The following is a 27,116-nucleotide window of genomic DNA, read 5'->3' on the forward strand; positions in this document are numbered from 1 at the left end:
AGCCGCGGCCTGCAGTGGAGCCGCAGCCCGGAGCAGCAGCCGCGGGAGCGGCGGGGCCTGGAGAGACTCAGCGCTGGCCGGCCGGGGCCCCCCGCACCGAAGCCCGGGGAGCGCTCCTGGGACGAAGCCAAGGCCCGGCGGAAGGCGGCGGAGGCGGCCGCTCAGCCTCGCGAGCCGCCGCGGCCTCCCGCGGTAGCCGGGCCCGGGCAAGAGGAGCTGGGGCCTGGGGGGAAACCAGGGACAGCCTCCGGGCAGCCAGGGTGGGGGGGACACCCCCGTAGCCTGTCAGGGTGGGGGAAGAGACCCTGCCCGCCGCCCCTCGCCCCATCCGCAGCCGTGAGGGGACACCCCGTTAGGCAGCCCCTCGCCCGGCGTGGGGGGACGGCCCGGCGGCCCCTCGCCGCCCCCGCCTCGCTGGCAGGCCTGGGCGAACCCGCCTGCCAGCCCCCTTTCCCGCAGCTGGCGGCAGAGACACTTGCCTTCTTCTCTGCTAACGAGCCAAGGGTGGGTGAAGGCCCCGGCACTAAGCCCTGGTAACTATCTAGAAGCAGGTCTGCACTTCGCTGTGGAATAGAGCCTTTTGGAGCTCCCTCTGTACCACTTCAAGGGAGAGGCATCCTCAGACCACAGTTTCTGAGCATTGTGAGAATAACCCTTACCACTTACTCCCCCTGCTACTGGGGAAATTCCTCCCTGAAGCAGGAGACAGCCCTTCCCTAGCTCTTTCCTAGAGGACGTAGTAAGAGGGGAGTCTTCACAGAAGAAACCCCATATGCCCAAGAAAGGCAGTCCCCAAGACAGAAATAACCAGGAGCTCCAGAATTTACCTAGTAGTTTTAATTAGCAGGCAGCAGAGAAGGCAAAACAAGGGAGAGAAAGCAGAGGCAGATTTAGATATTCTTCCCTTTTCCAGTTGCTGATAGCCATTGGAGATAATTTACAATACCAACCTCATCCTCCTTCATCCCAAGGAAGATTCCCCCATCCCCTAATTGCAAGAGGTTGTCTTCAAATATCCTGTGCAAGGAGAGAAGACGCCCCTCCCAGTTACAGGGAAAAGGAAAATTTTGCTGATAATATCCAGAGAAATAGCAATAGTTTTTCTTTCAGAGAAGGAGATTTGCCCACCCTTAAGGACAAGGTGTGCTTGAAGAGGGGAGGGATTTATAGGTAGGGAGATTGGGAAAATTGGTCTCTGAAATAATCTGACAATCAGTGAAAAAGCTGTCTCCCAGGAAAATACCCCTTTATTAGCTGCTAAAAAGGACAGAGAATCTCCATCCTGGGATAAACCCAACAGTTCTAGGGGACTGACAATCTCAGGCAGATTGTTTTAATATTCAAGATCCTGATTTCATCCACAATCCCTTCGCCCTCAAAATATTTATTGAAGAAGCTCTTGGAATAGCTGACAGCAACACTGCAAGGATGGGTCTCAGAGAAGGAGTGTGAAGGACCCCAGAAACCAGCAGTGAAGATAATTCACCTCCCTCCAGAAAATCTTCCAAACAACGTGAGTGACCACATTATATCACCTCTCTATTCCTAGCTGTCCTTCTATTTCACCTTCTGTCCTTGATTTCCACGTCTCTTCTCTCACTGTATCTGCTTTCAATTTAATATTTTCTTTCTGTTTCTAAACCTCTCCCCAGCCTTCTTTTTCTGCATGTCTTTTTCAGTCTCATTTAGTTCCCTTAGAATCAGGTCAATTCTGTATAGCATATTTCTCCCACTGTTTAGCTTATGGGAGATTGTATCCCTATTTAATTTTAAGGCACCTCTCTGCCCTTTCCCTTCTGCTTACTTTCAGTGATGTATTCATCCTAGGCTCAGCCTTTATTATCACCAATCATTTAGGGGTCATTAAGAAAGATAACACTGGCCAAAAAAGCATTGAGGAGACAGGAGCAGTGATTTGTAGTGCTAGTGTCCAAGGATGCACCTGTGGGGTTGGAGTGTCAGTTGGTCTCCATGTGGGTCCTACTACACTCATGACTGGGGGAATAAAATCATTGTGTGACACAGACCTCAGTGTTCTTTAGAGCTGGACATACAGATCCCACTACTAGTGCTCTGACATATGTGTCCTAATGTGCCTAGGGACTGTGGGATTAGTTCTGGAAAGAGTGCCCTTGAGAGTGAGTTCTCTGGTGCTCAGGAGCCTGGGAATGAAAATCGTGACAGTGCTGGTGGAACCTTCTCTGAAAGTCAAAAGAAGCCATTCTGTTGCCACCAGCCCTCATCTGTGTTTTATACCACATTCAGGAGCTAGGAATGTCAGTCCTGATGCCAGTGCCACGGTGAGCCAAGCTGGCTGCTTTTTGTAAATGAGGCAGTTAATTTCCAGTCACAAATGTGTATTCTGACACTAAGGTAGCAATTTCCTGAGAAATCAAGTCTTCATCTCAAATGAAGCCAAAGCAGATTTTCATAACAGAAGAATCATGCCTAAGGCTACCTCACCTGAGATATTCCTGTTTCTGCTCTCCAGTGAGACAACAGTGAAGAAATCCAAGGGTCCTTGGCCAGGACAGGAACCCTTTTGGAATCCATTTGGGAGCACAATGGTTAACAGGGAGTCCCTGAAGAAGGAACTCCTTGGTAATTTGCTAGCAGGATCAGACAAAAGATGCCAGGACACTCCAGTGCTTCCCCATTTTGGCAGAGAATTTTGACAGTCATCCATAGCTTCAGAAGAGGCCTCTTTCTAAGGGAAGGCTGAACCATGAAACGTACATATGATCTGGGGGTACTGCTAGATGCTCTCCTACCTGTTGCCCTGTAGTTATGCAATCAGCCTGTTTTGAGTACAGCTATGTTATCTTGCACAAGGGAAGAGATAACTAAGGCATTTTGGCCTTTGTACATTCAAGAGGGTAACTGACTTTTCCTGTTCTTGAGGTTAATTTACCTCACGCTGCCCCCTTCCTCACAGTAGTGACTTGACATTTTTCAAGTGCTTTTGGCTCTAATGGATGCCAGGGCACTTTACAGCACATATATGCCAGCCTTACAAAATTCTTCTCTCCCACAATTATCTTTCTGTATACGTAACATTTTTTTTTCTTCATAATTAATGATTAAGATTTTATATTTGCTGCCTGAGCTTTAAATATTCATGACAGACCTACAAGGCTGAAAGTCTTGTGCTGTAGAGTAATTGGTATTTATTTGTTAATTGCTGTCAAAGCCTTCAGTGCTGACTAGGACATTCAAAATTAAGACAATCTCTGCTTTGAAGATCTCATAGTCTAAAACACAGCTATACAAAAGCTAGGATATAATAATAAATTTAAGGGAATAATTTTTAGAGAGCATAGCTCTTCAGTGTGATCATGGTATTTACACCAAATGTTTATTACAGACAAAAATGCAGTTTCCTCTGAGGTGGAATACTGCAGCTGTTCTGCACCATTTATTTTGTACAAAAGTAACCATAAAAGAAAAAAGGAGAGTATTAGTTGCCTTCATGAAAGCGCAAGGTACTTTATAGACGCATTGACATGGAAGTCTTTAAGAGTTTACATTAAGAATGTTAAAACTGAGGGGCCAAAATTAGAATTTAAAATCCACATCTGGGTACCTAAGTAAACAGCCTAATTCTTTCTTGTAAACGCCCAGGTACATAGAGTTAACTGACAGAACCAATTAAGTCTTCAACACTTGAGTAAAGAGACAATTATGTGTGTATGGGTTTGAATATTTAAATTTGGACATTCATGCTTCCAAAAGTTGACTTTTTAAGTTGAAGCATCTTGATATCCTGTCCTATAGGCACTCTGCCTCCGTCTGAGAACTGAGTGTGTGGCATTTCTCAGGTCAAACTTTTCTCGAGTGAAATGAGACGGTCTAGAGAGTTATGGGAAAAGGATTATGTTGCTGAAAACTCATGGGGTTATATTAGTGTTCAAGTATGTATTCTGTAAGATCCTGTATTTTACTGTGAGATCTGGTTCTGTTGGTTAGTTTTTAGAATAGAAACGTAGGAATGAAAGACAATAAACAGTTTGAGGAGTGTGGTTATAATTCCCCAGTCTGAAATGGGGTTATAGAATCGTAGTAGTACTTTTTTTCTTTCTTTCTTTTTAACCTGCATTCCCCCCCCTCCCCCCAGAAAAAAAGTAGTTGTTACTACAGAAGTACAGGTAGCTTTGCTCTTTGCTTACTGCCTCCTCTCTTAAACTTCATCTGACTTTCATATGGTGAGAGGTCCCACCACAGCCCTTTACTTCAAATGTCAGAAAGGAGGTGCAGTTAATGGCAACTGTGTTAAAGACAGCTGTCTCTCAAGAGCAGGATTGGGCTGTCTCTTTTTACACATCTGTCAGACAGGAATTACATCTCAGTCATTAGCAACCAAAAGATGATTTGCTTTTGAACTAATTTTTCAATTTGTTTTTCACAGCCTTGGGTAGAATTGTGACCAGTGACTTTCATACAGAACCTTCTATGTTTTGTAGTAGTCCATTTGCAGAATCTTTTGCTGAGCAATGCTGCTGAATTGAAACTTTAAAAAAAAAAAAAAGTTTTGAGTATTTTCAGCCCGGAAGACAACTTTGGAAATATGAGTAGTGATTAATGGACAGCCTAAAATGGTACCCCCAAAATATTTGAACTCTCAAGTTGTGTTAATTCTGAAGCCTATATAAAAATATTTAAGTCTCTGTATTGCTGGCTCTGGCACATCATGTTATTTTAGCAAGAATATCCACTTGAGTGTTCAGCCCCCAAACGTTTATCATCTTGGTAAGAGTCGGTATTGCTACTTGTATCCTGCTGTTTTTCTTTCCTTCTTCCAAGGAATGTATGATGAACTTAAAAATATATAATGTTTTTCTGCCCTGTACTCCTGTTTTCACTTTTAAAGGCAGTCTGTGTATGTTGTATTGCTGAGATAGAGCAAGCAAGCTGCAGTATAATTTCACAATTAATTAATTGCAAATTTTCATTTTAAAATTTGAAATGAAAATGTAAAATACTGGAAATATTTCCAAATTTGGAGACCTTGCAACAGAGTTTAGGGCAAATTTAATTTTAGGACTAATTAGTTTAGGACTAATTTAATTAATCATTGCCAAGTTTTGGACTAGACTGTCATTTTATCCTTCTGTTTTTGAGCTGCCCCATCCTCTGCCCCATCCCATTATGGACCTTGGAGTTAGTGTCTTAAAGGTAGATGCACAGATTTTGCTGGTTCCTTACCTTTGTGAACCTTTTCCCGAATCTTGTCCTGGGCTTCCTAGCATCATGTTGCAGTCAGGTTCCTTTCCTGTACCTTTAAGGCCCAGCATGTTTCCACCCCGCCTACTTCTTTACTCTCATTTCCTCCTACACCCCACTCCTCCTCCCAGTTCTCTCTGTACTGCTGTTTGCATCTCGTTTTCCATGCCATCCCTTTGGCATTCCATCCTGTGGTCCTATAAGCCTAAAATGCTGCTTCTCTCTTCATCAAGGAAGCACCCCTCCTCTCCTCTCTGGGATTCTTCGCTGGCAGGAATCCTTTCTTGCTACATTTCACAGGCCCTGCTCTTACTTCCCCACCTGCATTTCGACCTGTTCTTGGTTCAGCTTTTGTTAGGTTATATGGCTGTGGACACATAGCATTTTTTTATCTGAAGTTATGTCAAGCACTGCTCTTTTTTGCCACTGTATGATAACAGAATTTTGTTCCTCTGAAAATACCTGGTTCTGCTAGGCTGGGAAATGGCACTTTGCAATCCATCTGACTTATTCATTTTGCCACCATTCCTTCTTCTCTGTCCCCTTCCCTTCGTCAGGAACAGATGGATACTAGTTGGTTAGAATGAAAAGCCCTTGCATTATGTTCTCACTTCAGGATGTCGATTTTGAGAATTGGGGTGAAGAATTTGTGCAATGTCCAGTACCTCATTCCTCATCTTTTTAAGCTGATCTTGACTTCACATCAAGTAATCTGAAATGAGGGAATGTGTCTTCTTTTTTGTCTTTTTTATGTGTAAGGGAGACTGAGCACTGAAGGAGAGGGGGAGATGATGAGTGAGAGCTTTTATACCTGGAGGAAAAAAATACTTGCTTTTTTTTTTTTTACAATTAGCAATTCAAATTTTGTTTATGCTCCCTGCTGTATAAAGACTGTGCCTGATTATAGCAGAAATATGTAATTACTGTTAAAAGTTCAAATCTGAATAATTAGGAAGGAATTTGAACTCTTTGTGGTCGCAAATTAAAGGAGCAAAGTTTCTGAATTCTCAGTTATCTCCATAAAACCAAAACAATCTCCCTCTCCATCAGGAACTAAACAAGCTGCTAAAATAGTTACCACTGAAAATTGTCTTTACCTCTACTTGAATAGCGCAGCCAAGCTTTGAATGTAGAGAACCAGTCTGGGATTTGGGAACCCTGTGTGCTCGGCATGGTTCTGCTGCTCCTTTGCTGGCTTACCTTGGGCTGCGCTCTTCTCCATGCATGGCTTCCCCTTTATTCCGGAATAGGTTATTGATCTTTTCTAAGGGTTCCAAAGTATAAGGATGAGAAACACTTTATTAAGGCTGGCTGTTCTTGCTGTTGATTACCTTAATTTCAATGTGATATTGAACTCAAAACCTCTATGTACCTCCTTTTGTGGCATTAAGAGATAATGAAAGCATGATGCTCCAATTTATTTTTGATTCATGGAAAGACCTGTGGCTCCAAAGCTGAAAGATCCTGTACCATTGTGCGCAGTCTAGCATGAACTGTTGTGCTTTTTTTTTTTTTTTAAGTCAACTTAAGTATGGATACTCTGAGTCCCTGAAGCTTCTCCCAGGATCTCTAATGACCTTTTCTTGGCCACATCTCAGGGTCTCTATTCCATCTTCATCCCTGTTGGCTTCCCTGCTGTTTTTGACACTTGATCATATCCAGTCTTGAAATCTTGCCCTCACTTGACTGTTGTGTCAGTATTTTCCTGGTTTCCCTCCTACTGTTCTAGTCATTCATTCAGTAGCTATTGCACTAAGCTATTTACCTTCCTTCCTTCCTTTTTTTTTTTTTTTTGTAAGTTAGACACAAAGACCCACTTCTGGTATCCTCTCTTGGCTTTTTTTACCTCCTTCATGCCAGTGATTTTAAGTTATGCAACTTGGCATACTACCTTAATATCTTTTTTGAAAGATTTGCTGCAAGTTTAAGATCGTTGAGGCCAAGATGGAACTCCATGAAGCTCCTTTGAGATTTCCCTTTTGTTTCCTGCTTTGATCTGTTGCAAGCCTCCACAGCTGGGCCTATAACATGGGTTTTCTTGCATTCTTCTTGCTCTGTACATACAAGATAGGGACTCATCTTTCAGTTGTGTGGCCTGAATCTCCCACTTTGTCTTTCTTAGTCTCTTTGGGTAACTCTTACACTTTTTCCTGGTTATTGGTAGCTGTTCTTGCTGGCCTCTGACAACTGTATTACCGTCTTATCTTGTTAAAAGCACAATTACTGCAGTTATCCTGGCATGTCTTCTCAACATGTTGCCATCTCCTCCTTGACAAGCCTGTTCTTTGGCTATCATCCACCACATAAGGTTCCAGCTACTTGTATTCACTTGAGGCCTCCGCACTGATGTTTTTCTTCTACCTGTCACTATCTCAAATTGTCCTTTGCCAGCAACACAAGCATGACTTTGTGCTTTTCCATTTCTTTTGTGAGCATCTCTTCACGTTCTTCTTACTGACTCATACCTTGACACAAATAGGAAAATTGCCAGCCAATTGAGGCCAGTCATACTGGAAACTACTTATTTGCATATTTGAGAATTATTCAAAAGGTCTAACTGATACTTGGAGATAGTTGTCTTATTACATGTATCTTCCTCTCTCTGTCTTCTTTTGTAAAGAGCGTGATTTCAGAAGTAAATAAATGTCATCATAACCAAAGAGACATCATCTCAAGGATTAGGAAAGTCGGACTTGGAGCAGAATAATACTTAATTGCAGTTGCAAGGTGGCAACAGTGGCAAGTTATGTGTGTGGAAGAGTTTCTATCAGTATAAATAAATGAACAGGACATTTGGTTTGAGGATGATGAACAAGATGGGGCAAAATTGAGTAGGATGCAGTAGGACGCAACTAACGATACTAGCATTTTAAGCCAGAAGAAACTGTTAATGGGTGTGTGTTCCTTGTAAGAGTGGTTCTAAATCCTCTTGTCCTTCAGGCTTGGTATGAATCTTTACAAATTGTGAGCCTGGCTAGGGATTGTCAGATGTCTTGTCTCCTGGAAGACAGTTCAGTCAGTTTAGTTTGGAATACCTATCTTTGCAATGATGTGAAGATCTTATGAGCAAGATATTCTGCATGTTGATCTGCTTCTGATGTAACTTCAGAGACAATCTGGGTATTGTATCAGTGTTTGCATATCCTGTACTAAAGGCTGGCTACTGCATGTAATTCTGATAGGCAGCTAAAATTTAAATCCTTATATATCTGGGTATTCCCACAAGGCTGAGTGAAACACCTTTTCTTAGGTACAGCTTATCTACCACAGACTTCTGATTTCCAAGGGAAAATTTTGTTCCAGATATATGCTTATAAATTTGAATTATTCCAAAACCAACACCCAATACCTTTCTCAGTGTAAGAGTGACTGTTCTACTAATTCTTAAGGCAAATGCAAAAGATTTCTCTTTCCTGCTTTGACACATATTTAGAATTACAGCTCCTACTTCCAACGGTAAAAGATTGAGTAGTGTTACAGAGACTGGAGAGATGCTGTAGAGACATTTCTGCTGTGGTGATGTATTTTCATTGTACTCCTTCAAAGCGCTTGGATTACTTTTTACCTCAGATCTGTTATTGGGAGGGTTGTCATGGGACATTTGGCTTATTATTAGAATAAATCTTTTATAGTAGTCTTATTACAAAGAAAATAAATTTCGGCTCCAATGTGTTTTAGGCACACTGGTATTCTCAGTATTGTTTGCTGTTTCTTTTGACCGGTGTTACGTATTTCCCACTTTCACTTATGCTGCACCATAAGTAAGCAAACTAATCTTAGCTTTAAACTTATGTTTTCAGAGTCTTGAGAGGTCTTTGCAGTGTTTGTGCAGGATGCATTTTTGCTACATGTTTATATAGTAGACAACAAAAGTATTTGATTACTTGGTCTTATTGAAATCTGGCAAGGAACTAGCTATGCTTGATCCTGTCTCCCTTGACATGAGAATATTTTAGACTTTGGCTTTAATGTCATCTGTTGAAAGTTTAAATAAGCAGCTCAGGTTTTGTAAACTATATAATTTTGTCAGTTTTATCCAAAACTAGAACATAACTGCTTTTGGAATTGGATCCTGATGCACTGCCAATATGGGGGTTTTGTTGATCTTTTCAGTCCCCACGTCTTCATGCTTCATTAGTACCAAGAATGCACGTGCAGTCAGTGCCTTTCATTCACTAAATTCAAAATTATGCCTTGCTTGTGTATTTTTCACAAAATTGAGGGAATTGAAAGGCCCTGTGTTAAAACATGTCCATATTATAGTTATGTATTTAGTAACTATTATGGAAACATTTGGGTTTTTTTTTACTTTTCCTTGAAACTTCATGTTGTTGAGATTTCTGTTTGTTGTAGGAAAACCATATCTGTATAACAATTTAATTACAGCAAAACAATTAGTCCAGTGATTTATATTAGGCTATACAGGACCTAAAAGTTTTCAATTTCATCTTCCTCTGACTCTGAGTTTTCAGTACCATCTTGCTGTGTTGTAACTTTTAGCAAATTTCCAGTTCAAGGTGCCATAATTACTGTGCCAGCTGTGTTCTTCTATAGAAAGTAGCAGCAAACATTCAGAGCTATTCTGTTGTGCACAGTAAGTGATTTTGAGTAGAGTCAGATGACTGAGAGGTGGACAGGCGCTGATTGTGACAGTCTGTATTCATATAGGTGATACCAGGCTGTATGCCCTTAGGTGTCAGTAACTTCGTTTGGTTGAATTTTTTTTTTCTTTGTGGTTCATGACTAGCAAGAGCCATGTGCTCTGTATTACCACATTTGCAAGCCTATAGTTCATTGGGAAAATGTTTTTTGGCTTGTTCCACCACTCCCAAAGAAGGGAAACATGGTTCTAGGTTATAATGATTTCTCTTACCACTTTGCCCTAGGGATTGATTCTCTTCCTTTCATATCGCACTGCAGAGAGAAGTGTACTTTCAAACCGCAGTGCTTTTCTTTTGCTATACTAGTGTAATACCTACTGCTTCTTGCACGCTAAGTTTAATTTTTTTATGGACAGAACCCAGCAGCCTCTCTCTTCCTTCTGGGTTTGATTAAACCTTCTGGGTTTGATAAATGTTTCCTGAAGACTTCTCACAGGTAGTTACTAAAACGATGGATAACAATTTCAGACTATGCAGGTAATCCATTTTTTCAAGTTTCTTACATGAAACAAGTATCTCTCAGTCAGATTGTTTAGAGAAGATAAGATCCCTACGTGTTTTGGATCTCCCTCTTAGTTCACACCTCCTTATTTTTGAGGGAAAGCACGTATCTTAAAATGGCAAATTTATCTTCTTGCCAGAGTTAGCAAAATTGATTTTTTCCCTTTCTGTATTGGCATAAGATTACAGGTTTGTTCCATGTGTGATTTACACAAGTATGTAAAAATTGCCTTTTCCCATGAAATTAGAAGCTGTCTGCTTCTCCATGCATGTGCTATTCTTGCACGTCACTTTGCCATGTTTTTGGAGGCAATTTCCTCTAGTTGACGTTGTGCTTACCTTCCTGTTTCAGAAAAATTGCCGTCAAATGGTTCATTTTTTTTACCAGTTTGTTGGGCTTGAGGTTTTTTTGTTAAAATATCGTAGGAGCTGGGTGTGTCTCTGGGTATACTAAATAGATATTGTTAGATACAGGATCTGTGCTTCGGGCATCCCTGTAGAAGTGACCTTATTTTTATAGGTGTTCTGCAGCCATGCTCGTCACTGCTTGGCAGTCTGTGCACTTCTTCCTTCTGAAAGCTTACATTGAGAAGCCTAAGTTAAGTCTCCATTGAATGTTTTGCCAGTAGTGTTTCATTGGATTGGAGTCGCAGCAAGTAAACCAACAGCGAAAGTAAATACAGAAAAGTAAATGTAGGGATTTATTCTGGAATATTCATCTTTGTCCACAGTGTAGTTTCATTCATTGAATGACTCTGCTTCAGTCCTAACTGCTTCTGACTGACCAGCCTTTGAGTTCAGCCTTAGATAATGTTTTGGGCTATAAATGTTTATTAACTGCATTCAATATGACCCTTAGAGTGCTGTTCCCCACATTTCAGACATTTTTCAGTCGCGATATATAAGTAGCAGTGATCTTGGATAAGATCTGACTGGCTTAGAGCAAGCATCTGCAAAATAGAAAGGCAGACAAAGTACAGATTTCTTCAGTCCAGCAGCAGGGATAGTACTGCCTTATAGACATTCCGGCTGGCTTGTGTTCTCAGCCTGAGGTTCGATTTGCTAGTTGCAAATATTCAAAGCAAGGCAGTAGTTTTCCTGGAAAGCTGTAATGGAGTATTACTAGTCTCAAGTGAATTAGTGGTTATTAAAAGGTATTCAATGCTAGGATTTGCTTTAACGATTAATACATTTTTGTTCCGAATCACACAGATTGTGTCTGTTTAATTGTAGTTTTGGACCAGTGTTTAGCTATTACTTCTGTATCTCTCTGACCTGTCTTGACTTGGGGTTGTACTGGAACTAGTTAGTGCTTCAGAAAAAACAACTCTGCAGTCAATTTGCAGCTGTTGATGGTGATTATGACTTGATGACTTGGCTACCTTACCCTTGGTTTTTAAAGTCAACCAAATGCATAAACAGATAACCATTTGCCATGTAAAGGAGGCAATTATGAATGTTTGTCTTCAACTTTCTTTTTTTTTTTTTTGTCTTTAAAGTTAATTCTGGCTTGCTAATGTGGTAGGATTTTTTTATTTTTAAACAACCTTGATTTCACTTCAATGTGTTTGTTAGTTATTAGTTTTGTTGGTTTGGTGGTTTGCTTTTTTTTTTTCCCCCCTCTTTTTTTGGATGAGACCATAAGAGAAGAGTTTGAAAGATTTGCCAGCCAATAAACTGGGAAGGGAAAGTTGGAAGAACTGTCAGCTTCTCTGGTTTGGCTGCAGTCTTGTTTTATTGTGCCATTAAGTGGTGTCAAGCTGATGTACTACTTGGATTGGGTGAATGAGAAATACAGCACAAATTATAGCAAGTATAATTATTCTTTCAAATAATGAAGTATTTAGCCAGTTATACCAAATTATTTTTACACTTTTTGACAGTGTTCTGGAATTGCCACCTTACCTAAGGTTTGATTATGCCTGGCTATTACAGACCCCATATTGACAGGATATAGACTTATAAATCCAGTAACGTGATCAGGTTCAAAGGTGGAAAAATGTTATTCCACTGCTTTGAAATTTCCCATGTGATCGCTATTGGTTCTGAGTCTTTAGTTTCTGTCCTAAATTACTGTCTTAAGCTTACATGTTCATAAAGAGCTGATATATTTTACTGAGAAACAGTTGTTACAGCACTGGGCGATTAGTGTGTATGTATGCACAGACTTATTTTTTATGTAAGATGTTTGGATTTTGTTTTCTTATCAGAGTTTTTTTTCTAAACTAGGGAATAAAAATATTCATATTCTTAGTGTGAGTGTAATGTGACTCAGTTTTAACCTTGCATGTCTCCCTGACAAGTGTATTTTACACATATACAGAAAACCCTGTGTATTTGACAATATGCATGTGGCTTATCAACCTCAAGTTTTGCTGCATAGCTAACCATCCCACATGTTCTACTGACATAACCTGGGCAAATCTGAAGCTCTGTGAAAACCATGGTGTTTTCTTCTGTTCAAATAGAAGAAATAGGGTTTCTTGATCTGTTATATAACCTAATTTTCTTGACTTCTATGCTTGTCTTGAAAAAAATATAAAGAGTGGTGGTTGGGAAATTGTATTTATTTTACATTGAATTTGTATTGTTTGCACAATTGATATTTTGTAATTGTTTAACATATGGTAAGCAGCAGAAATTTGTTCTCTGCACTATGGAAGTTAAAATTGATATGAGCCACACTTAAAAAGCATTCAGCTGATTAATTTAGTTCATGTTTGTTTTCTCCCAAGCCGAATACTACTTTCAATGAGGGCTGTACCTGTATGGTTACCATGCAAATGTAGCTGTGTTTCAGTTACATGGATACCTCAGCCATCTGTCAGTCCCCCACTAGATAAAAATATTGTTTTTCCCTTCTATAATTCAGGAAGAAATAGTGCTGCATCTGGGTTTGTTTTTTTTTTAATTTAAAATGTTTGAGATTAGATCAATTCAGCCAAAATAGAGCTATATTTAATAAACAACTTGAGGAGGGTTGCCTTTTTGCAACTCTGATCATCTAGTTAGCTGTGTAGCAAGTAGTCATTGCTATCATATGCGATAGTGTGGCAGATGACTAGATAGATAAGTCAGTAGCAGTTAGGCTTTTCCTTTCCTTCACAGACAGAAGATGTTTCCATTTGCTACAGATATTATAGTACTGCAATTTTGCTTTTTAGTCTGTGTATTAGTGTGATAATGTTAACTATGAAATTAGGAGTTTTCCGAGCCCAGGGCTTTGGAGCTGCTGCTGTGGTAATTCAGGGATGAATTTTGTTTGAGCCCTAAGAGGTGTGATGAGCACATGCATGAAAATGAAAGGTTTATTGCATACGAAAGTGTTGGAGTGTAGACTGTTAAGTGCTTTTGTGCTGTGAGAGCACTTCAGTGCAGAAGTACAAGGTAAGGTATAATGCATATGGTTCTGGGGGAAGAATGGGAAGCTCCTGTGTCAAAATGCTGGGTGCATCTGTCTCTGGATCTATCATACTGTGTTATTGTCAAATACCTATTTTTAGAATGAGTATCTAATTGGTATTCATGCAGATGGGTGTCTCCCTGTCTCATCTGATCCACTCATATGAGTGATGCACTTGGTGAGAGGTGTCTGCTGATGAATCTCTTCTAAGCAGTGTGTGTTCAAGTCAGTCTGTTCTTTCTCACTTGTGTGCATGTTCGTTACCTGAGTGTGTACATCAGTATGTGTGTGTGTGTTTTTGAGTTTACCTTTTGTATGTACTATCATGCTCAAAGATAGTATCATTTGATCCTTTAAAAAGACTAATTTCAAAAATTAAAAATGCAGAACTTGCAGCCCTTCAAGACTTGATTCTTCTCTTTATGCAAAGAATAAGTGTGGAACAGTGCAGATTGTGGCCATGGAAACTTAGCTACATCAGTCCAGACTTCAAGGGATTGTTCCTGACATAGTGATGCAGCCAGTTATAAGTAAGGATGACGATCTTTCTACTGCCTTTACTATGGAAGACAGCATACAAAAGTTTCTAAGTGTACAAGTTCATACAAGTCTGTGCTATTAAATATTTTCTTCATATAAAATAATTGTTAAGTAGGAAACCTTGGGTAGAAGTGCTAAGTGTGCTGGACAAGTGTGGTTTATGAGGGGAAATATATAATATTTATGAGAAGAAAAGTCCTGAATCTGTTTCCACCCTGTGGCAAACTTGTTGTGTGACCTTGGACAAGTACATTTTTTTGTTTCTCAGAATCAGGGGAAAATATTTGCCTGTTACATTGTGAATTAAACAAGACTTAGTTCAATAAAATTATGTGTATATTTAGGAAAAACGTGTTATGGTAGGCAAAGCTTTAACTATTATGTGCTTAATATAGTCTGTTCCACCTCGACATGGTAGATGTAATTATCTATATATAGTATTATGCGTGATCTTGGTCTTTTAAAATGAGGTATGTAATCCTAGCTGTAAGGAATAAGATTTATTATAATATCATCTAACACAAAAAGAGAGACTAAGCCTCAGAGAGAAATTAGTTGCCCCCCAAATTAAGATAATCACAGTCCCGACTTTTCCAGATGATCTGATGAAATTGTGGTTGTATGTAGCATGAAGGAATGTTCCCTTTTAGCTATGGTTTTCCTCTTACCTGAACCCAGTAAAGCCACTGATTACAGGTAATTTTGATTAAAGGTAAAAAGGTTATACACTTAGACAGTAAAGGAGTGAATGTGATACAGCTGCTGAAAAGGCTCCACTTCCTTTGAATAAATCTTTACCTGGGAACAATCGGGATACTCTGGGTAAGACTGTCCTTGCAATGTTACCATCAGCACTGTCCCAGCCACTGTCCAGCAAGGATGGTCCTCCCAGATACATGGTCATAGGGCACTTTGGATGATTCTGTCTGGCTGTGAATAAGGTGTATGAAGTAGGATGATCATCACACAGGTATTTGTGATAGTGGGGGAATCAGGGGAGGAATACAATTGCATATTTCTGTTCTTGGAGTTCACCTTGCTTGTATCTAAGGAGTTCCTTTGCTGTTCCTTTCTCCTCACAGATACTCCTGCTCCCAGCATCATGGCCTCTGACCTGGAAAGCAGCCTCACTTCCATAGACTGGCTCCCACAGCTTACTTTAAGGGCTACTATTGAAAAATTAGGGGGTTCCTCACAAGCAGGACCTCCAGGTGCTGCCCGAAAGTGTCCCCCAGGCTCACCGACAGATCCCAATGCCACCCTGAGTAAGGATGAGGCTGCAGTGCACCAAGATGGGAAGCCACGATACAGCTATGCCACATTGATCACATATGCCATCAACTCATCACCTGCCAAGAAGATGACGCTTAGTGAGATCTACCGTTGGATCTGTGACAACTTTCCCTACTACAAAAATGCTGGTATTGGTTGGAAGGTGAGGACTTGCATTGCTGAAGCACTCTTTTTGTCTAATTACAAGACCTATTTTCTTAATGCTGTGCAAAATATTCTCACTGAGCAAAATAAAAAGGCAGATTTTAAACTTAAGTTGGCCAGCTGGAGAAAGCGCAGAGACAGAAGTCCCATTTTATCTGAAAATTTTTTTTTATGTGCAAGGAGGGTCCTTAAGGAGCATGGGTTTTTGACCCATCATCAACAAGCAAGAAAAACAAACCAACTACCCCTCTCATAAACCCCACATTGCTACCAATCTATGCATCCCACTGACAGTGTTTTCCTTGCACCTTCTGTAGAGATATGTATAGGTGGTTCAGCCTGCTATTATTCATCCTTTCCACAGCTTCTGTTCTGCTGTGTTCTGGGTATAGGTGGTGAGCTTTGGCATTCAAATGTGTACCATCTTTCTGTTTCTCTACCCACCTCCAGGCATACTGAGAAGGCTGTCAAAGAATCATAAAATCATAGAATGATAGGGGTTGGAAGGGACCTTTAGAGATCATCTAGTCCAACCCCCCTGGCTGAAGCAGGTTCACCTAGATGAAGTCACAAAGGAACATGTCCAGGCAGGTCTTGAAGACCTCCAAGGAAGGAGACTTCACAACTCCTCTGGGCAGCCTGTTCCACTGCTCCCTCACCCGCACAGTGAAATAGTTTTTTCTTATATTTAAGTGGAGATTTTTGTGTTCCAACTTCATCCCATTACCCCTTGTCCTGTTGCTAACTACAATAGAAAAAAGGGATGTCCCAACCTCCTGACACAATTGACCTCCTGTCAATGTTGTTTGTTGTAGCACTTACCTGTATCTCTTACTTTCTCATCAGAATTCTATTCGTCATAACCTCTCTCTGAATAAATGTTTTCGAAAGGTGCCTCGGCCAAGAGATGATCCTGGGAAGGTAAGAAATCTGCATGCTCCTGGGCAAGCAATTTAAAACTGCAGGGAATAAGCTGGGGTTGCCCTTTCTAATTCAAGGGTGGAATTTGAAACCTAAAGTGCAGGCAAAAATGGAAGCAGTAGTAAGATTTACTGCAGTGCTTTGGCTACAGAAGCATTCACTTAAAGGGAACCTGTGAAAGGGCTTTAATGGTTTTAGCAATTATTTTTCTTTTCTGTGGTCTTCGTTTGGCTTTAAATATATCGGAAGAAGACAAAAATGGGGTTGAATGTACATTATTAGTTTTCTTTTTCTTCTCAATCTTTATATGTAAAATGTGGGTCTAGTCCAACCTGTTCTGTTATGAAAGACTGTAGTGGCTGCTGGTGAATGACTGGACTGGGATGTGACATCATGAATTTCGTGGAGGCAAGATCCACGGAAGCGAGAGAAGAACTACTGCCTATTTAGACTGCAAAACATTTGGTGTTGATGGAAAAAAGTGTCACCATCAGTTAGTTCAAATATGTAGAAATCATCTACAAGTAAAACTCAAGAATTTGTTGGCTGAGTAAGGGCTAGTAAAGCTTTGTTAGTATACATAGATTGTAAAGGGGAATTGCTGGCAAAAACAAGACTTGGCATGCAGATGATATTACTGTTGAATAAGTAACCAAAGAATCAAAAGGAGATGGTGAGGACAAGAAGCTATGTATTTAGACAGAAAGTTTCTCTCTTTCCCTCCATCCTAAAGTTACTGGAAAGGCCCCACTTGCTCAGGCCTTTTATTTCAGATTATATTTAAAGGACTAAGTAATGCTCAGCTGGTGTCTATATGTAGAATCAGTATATCTTTGAAGAGGACTGCTCAAAAATACTATTAATTTATATGGCTTATTCTGAGAAATCCTAACTGAATTCAGTGTTTATGTTTGCAACTGTTCATTGGCATATTGGGCTGGGTTTATAAAGAAAAGTCATCCTCTGTTTGTCTCTGATTATTCAGATTTTAATTGGATGTTAAAATGAGCTAAATCACACCATGTAATTGTTCAGAAAACAACAGATATAATTATAAACTATTGTATGTTGAAAGAGACCTCTGGAGGTCAACAGGCAACCCCCCAGCTTCTCTCCCAGACAGGGACAGTTAGATTGGGTTGCTGAGGTCTTTGTTGAGTATCTCCCAAGGATGAAGACACCACAGCTGGTCACTTTTTTTCATTGCTGCACCAGCATCATTGTGAGGAGATTTTTTATTTACATCTGGTTGTAATTTCTCTTGCTGTAACTTGGGTTTGCTGCCTCTTATTCTCATGCTGTGAATTTTTTGAGAAGAGTTTGATTCTGACTTCTTTGTAATCTCCTTACATAGTTGAAGACAATGGTTAGATCCCCTTAGCCTTCTCTCATCTAGGCTAAACAGATCTCTCTGTGTGAACTGCTTGTACATAATGTATTTTAGTTCTTAACCATCATGGTAGCTCATCTTTGGATGTGTTCTAGCATGCCAGTGTCTGCCTTGTACTGAGGAACCTCCCAAAGGGGCGCAGTACTCCACGTGGAGTCTCCCAAGCATGGAAAAGGAGCGATCCTTTTAGCTGTCTGTGCCCACTCTGAACATCAGATTGGTTCTTATCAGTCAGTAGCAAATTGATGTTGTGAGGAAGGTATCAAAGGGGGTGTGCAGGTCCAAAACTGTTGTCCTAGCTTGAATGAAAACATCCTTTGCTCTTCTTGGTGTCCTGACTCTAAGAGTGATGGAAACGTAGAGCATTCTGTCTTCTACCCAGTAGCATCATACCTTGTCGTTCAGTACAACCCACTGCAGGAGCATAACATCTTTCCTACACCCACTTCTCAATTGACTGATGTTCTGGCAGGTGGTCCTTCTGGTCCTTAATGTTTAGTTGGTGCTGCATTCTTTGAGTCAGTAACCACCTGCTTCAGGATCTGATTTGATAATGTATTCACCAGTGGGTCTTCTTTCTAGGGTTCTTATTGGACAATAGATACATGTCCAGATATATCTCGCAAGAGGCGGCATCCTCCAGATGATGACGTGAGTACTGTTCTTTCCAGACAGCACGGATCAGGAGGGGGAAATCCTTCTTTGTTCCAAGGAGTCCTTCCAGCACCAGACCATGGTACCATTTCGAGGGCAGGGTGTACTGATGGGAAGACAAGGGTTAGGACTTGTCTAGCACATGTCCTGATGGTTGGCTGCTGTTGTTGCTATTCAGTGACTAAGGTGCAGTCCTTGTCTTTTATCAGCCACAAACTTCTACGGTAGGGGAGCAGGCATCTCATATGCAGTTTCACTTCTCCATCTGTTTCTGATTTCTGCCGCTTTCATTTTCTCTTTCTTCCCCATCCACAGATACCACAAGACTCACCAGAGCAAGAGGCAAGTAAAAGCCCCCGAGGGGCTGTTCCAGTCAGCACAGAAGCTTCTCTACCACCTGAGGCCACCCCTCAGCTGTCGCTCCAGAGCACCACCCCTATTGCCAACTACAGTCAGGTGAGGAGGGAACAGGATAGAAGCCTTGCAGTGTGGAAAAAGGAGAGGGGGAGGAGTGCGTGAATGGAAAAGCCAAGTGATGAGAAGAGAGAGAACTGTGCAAATGGTGATACCAGCAAAAATAAAAAGAAGGGAAGAAACTCAAATTGCAGAGAGAGGAGGAAGTGAATTTTAACAAAAACCTGGATGAGGATGAGTATAAAGGCATAATGGTATTAGCCAAAGAAAAGGCTGGAGCCACCCCTTCAAGGGTGATGTTGGAGCCATTGTTGCTCCAAGGGTGGTGGTTAATTTTCCTCAAGGAAAATGTCATTTGAAAGAGTTGCTGGGAGATAAGTGGTACAGGTTATCAGTGAACATTCTACCTGTATCTGGTCTCTAGATTTCTATCTGAAGCTACAAAATCTAGTACAAGCTAAAGGCCATATTTTTACCTTCCCTTAGCAGAGTGCAGGGCCTGTGGATGTTGCCTCTTCTGTAGCAGGGGGGCAGGGCCGTGAAGGGGCTGATGTGCCACCACCATTGTACAGTGCCAACCATGACTTCAAATTCTCCTACTCTGAGATCAACTTCCAGGATCTTAGCTGGTCCTTCCGAAACCTCTACAAATCCATGCTGGAGAAATCATCTTCCTCTCAGCACGGTGAGTAACTATATGCATCGTGTGGGGTAGGCAGGTACCTGCCCACACAGTCTCGTCCACTGATTTATCTTTGGTATGTTTGAGATCTTTCCTCGTTTAGGAGCCTGTGCAAACAGACTTTTCTTCTTTGGCATGCTGTAATTAGTTCTGCCAGGAGCAGATAAGAAATCTGCATGTCCTTTATCTATTGCTCCCCCTGGTTCTCTCAGAATAAAGACGATAGTGATTTAAAAATACCTTGTGGTGATAAAAAAGCAAATACTAAAATGGCAGAAGCTCGGAGAAATGAAGAAAAGCATGTCAGAGAGGCATTCACAACCTGCCAGGCTAGAAACGATAAGAGGGAGGGGATTGTTGCGTGTGCAGTCTCTCCAAAAGAAGAGTGGGAAGTCATCATTGCTCGGATCTTTTAAAACTCGGAGTGTAGAAAGCCTTGGAGAATTGAACTTTGCAGAGAGCTCTCACCTCTCTGGGTGGCTCGCTTCGCTGGGGTCGAGGAAATAGCCAGCAGAGGGCAGGGCTGCGCAGGGATTAGGGGGGATGGGTGTCCACACAGAACTTGGCAGAGAAGGCTGCAGACGTTACTCCTGCCTCTACAAGTTCGAATCTGGTGTAAAATGGAAATATTATTAGATGAGCATCTCACCTATGGTGTCAGGCAGTATGCAGTGCAGTCTGATACTTTAGGAGGAGCCTCCTGCACTTGTAGCTTCAATGAAATAAAAGGTGAGAGCGTAGAATGAGCAAGCTACAAAAATGTAGAGAAGAACCTTGACTTGGTGTATGCCTCTGTAAAAGCTTACCATCACTCTGGCTCTTTTTTCCTGCATGTCTTCAGCTGTAAGATAGTCTTATAAACTGGCAGTTTGGGGGGAAATTCTGTGAGCAACTTTTGAGTTAGGAGGTCAGCATTCACCCCTTTGCTCCGTGGCAGCAATAGGATGCTGTAATGGTCGATTTTGGATCTAGTGCAGACCTGAGGTATGCTTGCAGATGGCCAAGGAATGGCAGTCAGAGTAAGAAATGGGTACCTGAGGTCAGTGGCAGAGAGTGCCCTTCACTCTGGCTTTCCCCAGGGTTCCATGACATAAAGGGAGAATAACTGGGGAAGCAGACATGAGAGAGATGCGGAGCTCCTGGTGTGGGGAAGACTGGAGAGCACCTGATCCTCTTCTGTGTAGGGGATGCCCAAAGTACAAGAGGATAGGAATGACACACCCAATGAGTCAGGAGGAATGAAAGCAATAAAGGAGCCCTGGTGCATGCAGTGTGTTCAGTGTAGGAAAGCAGCAGAACACATGACCTCTAATGATCTGCCTGAGAAAAACTGTGATGGTTACCAACCAAGCTGCCTATGAGACTGGAATTGAAGGGAGCTCAGCAAGTCAGATTGATGAAATTGTCTGATTTTTTTTAAATGTTTAAGTTTACTTGATCATTGTTCCTAGGAAAACAACATGTGCATGACATTTTGGGGAGCATTGGTTACTTTGGTATATATAAGAAAAATCCAGGAAGGAATTTAAGCGCCTCACTGTGTACTAGAAGTTTAAATCCTCCTGTGGCTTTGTTGTAAATCCCTTTGTTTTGAGCAGTGATTGGAGCACAGCGAGGGCATAACTGCAGGTCACAGTTGTTGGTAGCCTGTAGAGGGCACTCCAAAAGCTTCATAAATAGCAGTGTCAAACTAGAGATGGATAGTGTAAGCAGAGGTTTTGTCCAGGCAGCTTCTAAAGCTCCCTTCTCTTTCTTTTACTTGGCAGGTTTCTCTTCTCTCCTTGGTGATATGCAGCCCTCCAACCACAACTACTACATGTACCAGCAGCAGCAGCAGCAAGGCCCCTCGTCGGTGGGCACTGCTCCCCCGCTCCACACTCCAACCCCAGAAGGCTGCCCATCCCAAGGGGGAAAGCAGCAGGGTGGTGAAGGTTATGGCCCTCCACCAGTGATGTCCATGCACCCGCCCCCAATGCAGCATGGAGGCTACCACCAGCATCAACAACATCACCCACATTCCCACCCACAGCAGCAGGCACATCAGCACCAGCAGCAGCAGCAGTCACAGGCTTCAATCAACAATGCTGGCTTTGGTGAGTCAGGGGTGATAGAAAGAGCAGCTGGGGAAAAAGGAGCAGGGAGGAGCCCCCAGATTGAAATTCCCCAAGAGAGCTTTCCCAATGTAGCATCTGCATCCTGTGTGGAAAAAGGGTGAAAGTAAGTTATGACTGAAGTCTGATTGTGTCCTTACCAAGAGAAAGGGGGTATATCCACACTGGGACTCTGTTTAGGGACGTAAGGTGAACTTGGGCTAAATGAAAGAGGCAGCATCCCTGGTCTTCCAAGGGAGAAAGGATTTCTAGCTGCTTTAGCATCAGGCTCCTTGGTGATGAGGGCAAATCAACCTGTATGAGCAGGTGGAGGGAAAGGGCAGTCTGTATTGGAATAATCTTGTCCCCATTGCATTGCAGTGTTTCCCCCTGATTGGTGCTCCAACATTGATTCCCTGAAGGAAAGTTTCAAGATGGTAAACCGGCTGAACTGGTCTAGCATTGAGCACTCCCAGTTTTCAGGTCAGTATGGGCCTTGTTACTAGGTCTAGTGACACAGTGACTAGTCTAGAATATGAGTGCTGTGCCCAGGTCTTTTTGTCAGCGTAGCTATGTTGAGTCCATGGGCTTCTCTTCTCTTTGTAAAATGAGGTGTCTTACTTCATAGGTCCTGCTAAAGACCCAGAAGCTCTTGAACACTGCAGCAATTGGTGGCAGGGGGAATTAATAAAAGTACATCAGAAAGCTAACTTTTTATTTTTCCCTCCTGCTCTTCCCTCCCCTACCCAAGTCAGTGAGACAGTATCCTAGATATGGTGTCTCTCCAGGAGTTTGGTGGAGAAGTTGCGTTTGTGGGGAGAAGAAACTTTTTGGAGGGAAGGCCACAGTGTGAGTGCTGGCTCTGACATTGCCCTTTGTCCACTGCAGAGCTGATGGAGAGTCTGCGCCAGGCTGAGCGGAAGAACTGGACGCTGGATCAACACCATATTGCCAACCTCTGTGACTCCCTTAATCACTTCCTTACCCAGACTGGTCAGCTCCCTCATCTAGTTGGCCCACAGCAGCCCCCTCGGATCTCTGATTCTTGTGCCCTGAACAGTGGCAAACAGGAACAATCCATGAACCAAGGTAATTAAGAGGGAGACTAAAATGAGGTGTAAATGAAGGCCAAGTTCTGTGAATATTCTAAACTACTTGCAGCCTTGCCAGGCAACCTAGCACTGAGCAGCTTGGGGATAGGTTGTTACAGCTCTCTGTAGCAGCTGGGTTTCCTCTGCCTCTAAAGAATTAAGATTGTCCTATGTTGTGGCCTAGACAGGTTGATATTATGTGATGCCATTGACAGGCAACCTCTCCAGGCAGAAATGCATTTAAAAGGTAAACTCATGAAAGGAGAAAGGGATGATGCGTTTTATAGGTGACCAACAGAAAGCAAAGGCAAGGTAGAGAGATGGCTGTTCTAGATGGTAGGAGCCATAAAGAAGAAAGATCTTGTATCTGTGTTGGAGAAATACTGACTGGACAACGAGGAGGATGATGCACTGTGAGGATAGTACAGAGGATATCATGGTCTTGGTGGAACTGTGATAGTGTGTGTCACCTAATACTGAACTAAATGGGTTATATTTAGCCAGCTTGTGGCATTTCTGGATGAAAACTTTCTTGTTTTACAATAATAGAGAAACTCCTGCTGGTTCCAAGAATGAGATCCCTGAACAAGCTATAGCTTGCAGTTAGGACTCAACAGCTGAACATCTCCTCAGTATCCCATGGGTCTGAGTGAGTTGCTCTGTGGCTGAGCTGCCACTCAGTCAGGGCCCAGTCAGCTGAGCAGAACATTAACGGCTATTTTTGTTATTATTCATTCCCTTTCACAGTGAACTCCTATGGTCAGCCCCAGCCTCCCCATCTCTTCTCTGGGCCATCTCCTATGTACCAGATTTCCACCCAGGACTCTCCAGGATATAATCGCCCAGGTAAGGGCTGACTCAGGCATATTAGTGAACATGAAAGAACCGTTTCTCAAGCCCTTTGTGCATTTCTCCCAAAGTACTTATGAATCCAGTGGAGCGGTGAGGGTAGAAAGGGAGTCTGGACTGGACCCTTCGTTTAGGGATCTGCCATAGCTCTGGCAAGGTTTAGCATTTCAGTGGCCTGATTTTTTTCACTTCACGTAAAGAGTCTTCTAGCTTAGCTTCACCCTCAGGTGGTTGCTTGAAAGCAACTTCTTGTGAGAAGCATCTCTTGATGAAATCATTTGCACTCTGTCAGCAGTCAGCTGTAAGGAAGCTGCAGTTCAACCTCTGTAGAAGCTGCTATGGAGGATTTCACAGTGGACCACCTGCAGACATTGATAGGTGCTGCCTGATGGAGAAATTAAAGCTAGTGATCTTCTTGCTTGTTAGACTGTTGGAAGGGAGAAGGCCCAAACCCCTTATGCTTTCTTTTGCCCAAGGGCCTGCTGTGAAAAAGCATGCCGTTTTTTAATCTGTTCTCTTTCCCTTCTCTTCATTCTTATTTTTGGCTTAGCTCACCATCTGGTCCCTCGGCCTCCAGGGCCGCCTCCAGGTGCCAATGAAGAAATCCCCGATGATTTTGACTGGGACTTGATCACCTAGCAAGTGACAGACTCGATAGCCCATCCTTCGTGAGGGATGCAGGAAGGGAGGGGGACACGGGGTCAATGGTGCCAGCACCACCCTCCCCAGCCTCCCTGCCTTGCCTGTATATAGATATATATTCTCTATCTCCGCCAGAGAAGCCACCGCAAGATGCTGCCGAAGATAATCCTTCCTTGCGTCCTGTTTTATCTTCTTTTTCTTCTTTTGTTTATTATTATTATTGTTATTATTATTACCAATAATTGAGCACAGCCCTCCCCCTCCTCTGGTGGCCTCGGACGCATCAGATTGGCTCTTTCATGTTGCGTGGTGCCCTGTGGAGGGCGGAAAGATTGGTCCTTGGTGCTGTGAGAAGACTTCGGAAGGCCGAATCCTTGAGTGCATCTTTCTCTGCCTCCGACATTTTGCGTTTAACAATCCCTCTTTCCCTTCAAGGTGGCCGGTGAATCTGCCGTATTGGCTACTGGAGTGAGAGAGACTCGTGGACCCGGGGAACCTGTAGTTACGTTGTTTCATAAATGTTATAAAGGTCGGGGGGCTAAAGGGATGCTGGAAAGGGGGTCTTAGCTCTGTGAACTTTCTCGAGCCAGCAGGAAAAGCAAGAAGAGAAGTAAGAGCTCCCAACTACAAAGAGAGGGTTATCCCTGGGGTAGGGAGAGCTGAGCTGAGCTGAGCTGGGAGGGTAGACCTGAGTTTGGAGAGAAGGAGGATGTGGCAGAGATGGTATTTCAGCAGAGAAGTTGGGTTTCAGAATGCAGGGCCATCTGTGAAGACTGAGAACAATTCTGAGGGAATCCTGACCCATTTTCAGCACTGCCTTTTGCAGTCTCCAGGTGCAGCTTACATACTCATCAGGTAAAAGAAGCAGTCAGGGGTGTCACGTGTGATTCAGCAAATTGTATTCCCCAGAACTTTCCATTTCACCCCCCACCCCTTCAAACCCCCTTTCAAAGTCTCTGGTGAGGCTCTGACTCGCAAATTTGGAAGTTTCCTGCCATCAGCATTTGTTGGGTTGTTACGTTTCCATCTGCCCCTCCTGTTCCTGCAGAGACTGTCCTGGTTGGGGGTGGCAAGTACCCTGCAGCACAGGGAGTCCCAAGTTCTGTCCATGGCTCTGCTTTGTGAACAGGCTCCTGGCAGGGACAGGAAGCTGCTGCTTGTAGTGAGGTTGACTGAGGGCACTTCTGGTCGAAGGGCTGGACCCTCTGGTCAAGTTAACTGGGAGGCCTCCACAAGTGGTTTTTTAAGAGGCACATGAAAGGATGAAGTGGGGTAGTTTTTAAGGCAAACTGCCAAAGAGTGTAGTATAAAAGGGAAGAGGGTGGGTCAGAGCCCTTGCAGTTCAGCTGGGGAGGCAATGGAATCCAGTGTGAATCACAAAGGGTGAGTTTTGTCAGCACATGCAAATCAGGAAGGTGGAAAAGGTGCAGGAGCAGGGGTGTGTTGAGATGCCTCCTCCCAAAGCTGTGTCCTGTGTTCCCCTTTTTGGTTCTATTCTGTATTTTGTAAAGCCTCTCCCCCAGCCCTTATTCCCAGTTTACGAGTGAAGGGAACCAAGATGGAAATAAAATGCAATGGTTGCTCGACAGACCTGGGGCAGGGGAGTGATAATGTCTAGTCTGACTGCAGGAAGGTGGAGAACTAGCATTGCTTCTTAAATTTGCTGTCAGGATAAGCTAATTGGATCTTTGCCAAGGAAGTGGACAGAGTCTCATTGTATGGGGGGGGGATGGGATGGGACATTTTTGTTTGTTTTCTGTTTGTGGTTTTTTTTTCTTTTAAGTGTGTGGTTGGGGAGGGGGGGAATTCGTCATTGAGTGTTTCCAAGAGAAATGAGGAATCCCAGACAACTTCTACATGGAGTCAGCTGTTATCTCTGCTGCCTCCGAGTGGGAATGATACAGCTTGGAAGCACTTGTGATGGGTTTCTGCAGAAAGTGGCACCAGAGACAACCACGAGAGACAACCTCTGGTAGGTGCCAGCTAGTGTTTTGCAGAGGGTGTTACTGAGAGCCAGCCCTGTGGAAGTCTGAAAACAGCACTGAAAGAAAACCAAACCCAAGATGGCTCCTTCTGCCTATCCAAGTGCTCCTCATTTGCATATTTGCCTCATTTGTGTATTAAGTTGCGCCTCGTTTGCATCTGTAAATACATGCCGGTCAGTGTGCAAATTAGCCTCGTTCCTCTGCCCCTGAAGTAAACATGTGCGTTGTGAGCACGCGGAGGGTGCGGGGCCCAGTGGGCCCCTGGGGCCGGCCTGGCGCACCCCCGTGCTTTGTGTCAGTTGTCAGGGAGAGAGGCGCGCGGTCTCACGAGTTTATTTTTGTGCATGCTTTCTTAATAAAAACAAAAAGTGAATGTTTATGGTTTAACTCTCTGGGTGCTGGTGTTCCATTTCTTTCAGCGGCGCCTGATGGCTGGGCTCGGTCTGTGCCTGCCTACCACGGAGGCAGCACTTGCGCGTGGGCAGCGCTGAATTGACAGCCTGCACTTGGTGCATGCAGCTGAGGCACTTGAGGGGGTCAAGAGAAATCCGAGTTGAAAGTTCCCCCAGCTGGCTGCTCATGGGGCACCGAGATCAGAGACTCTCAACTCCTGCTCGCCAGAAAGAGAAAACTACA

General features: G+C 42.9%; 1 protein-coding gene across 3 annotated transcripts; it reads left to right on the plus strand.

Annotated features, from left to right (window-relative positions):
- Positions 1–26,867, plus strand: FOXJ2 (forkhead box J2). Of its 3 annotated transcripts, none has more exons than XM_062007843.1 (11): positions 1–1,513; positions 15,408–15,760; positions 16,609–16,683; positions 18,656–18,724; positions 19,043–19,183; positions 19,628–19,826; positions 21,590–21,916; positions 22,295–22,396; positions 22,802–23,002; positions 23,752–23,850; positions 24,404–26,867. In XM_062007843.1, the coding sequence occupies exons 2-11, from the start codon at positions 15,428–15,430 to the stop codon at positions 24,490–24,492; spliced, it is 1,635 nt and encodes a 544-aa protein (XP_061863827.1). In that variant the 5' UTR covers positions 1–1,513; positions 15,408–15,427; the 3' UTR covers positions 24,493–26,867. The 3 variants fall into 3 exon arrangements, with proteins under 3 accessions (XP_061863827.1, XP_061863837.1, XP_061863847.1); XM_062007853.1 differs by having other exon boundaries at positions 19,631–19,826; XM_062007863.1 differs by lacking the exon at positions 18,656–18,724.
- The last annotated feature ends 249 nt before the right edge of the window (positions 26,868–27,116 follow it).

This window comes from Colius striatus, chromosome 1 (genome assembly GCF_028858725.1).
Source record: "Colius striatus isolate bColStr4 chromosome 1, bColStr4.1.hap1, whole genome shotgun sequence".
NCBI classification, from domain to species: domain Eukaryota; kingdom Metazoa; phylum Chordata; class Aves; order Coliiformes; family Coliidae; genus Colius; species Colius striatus.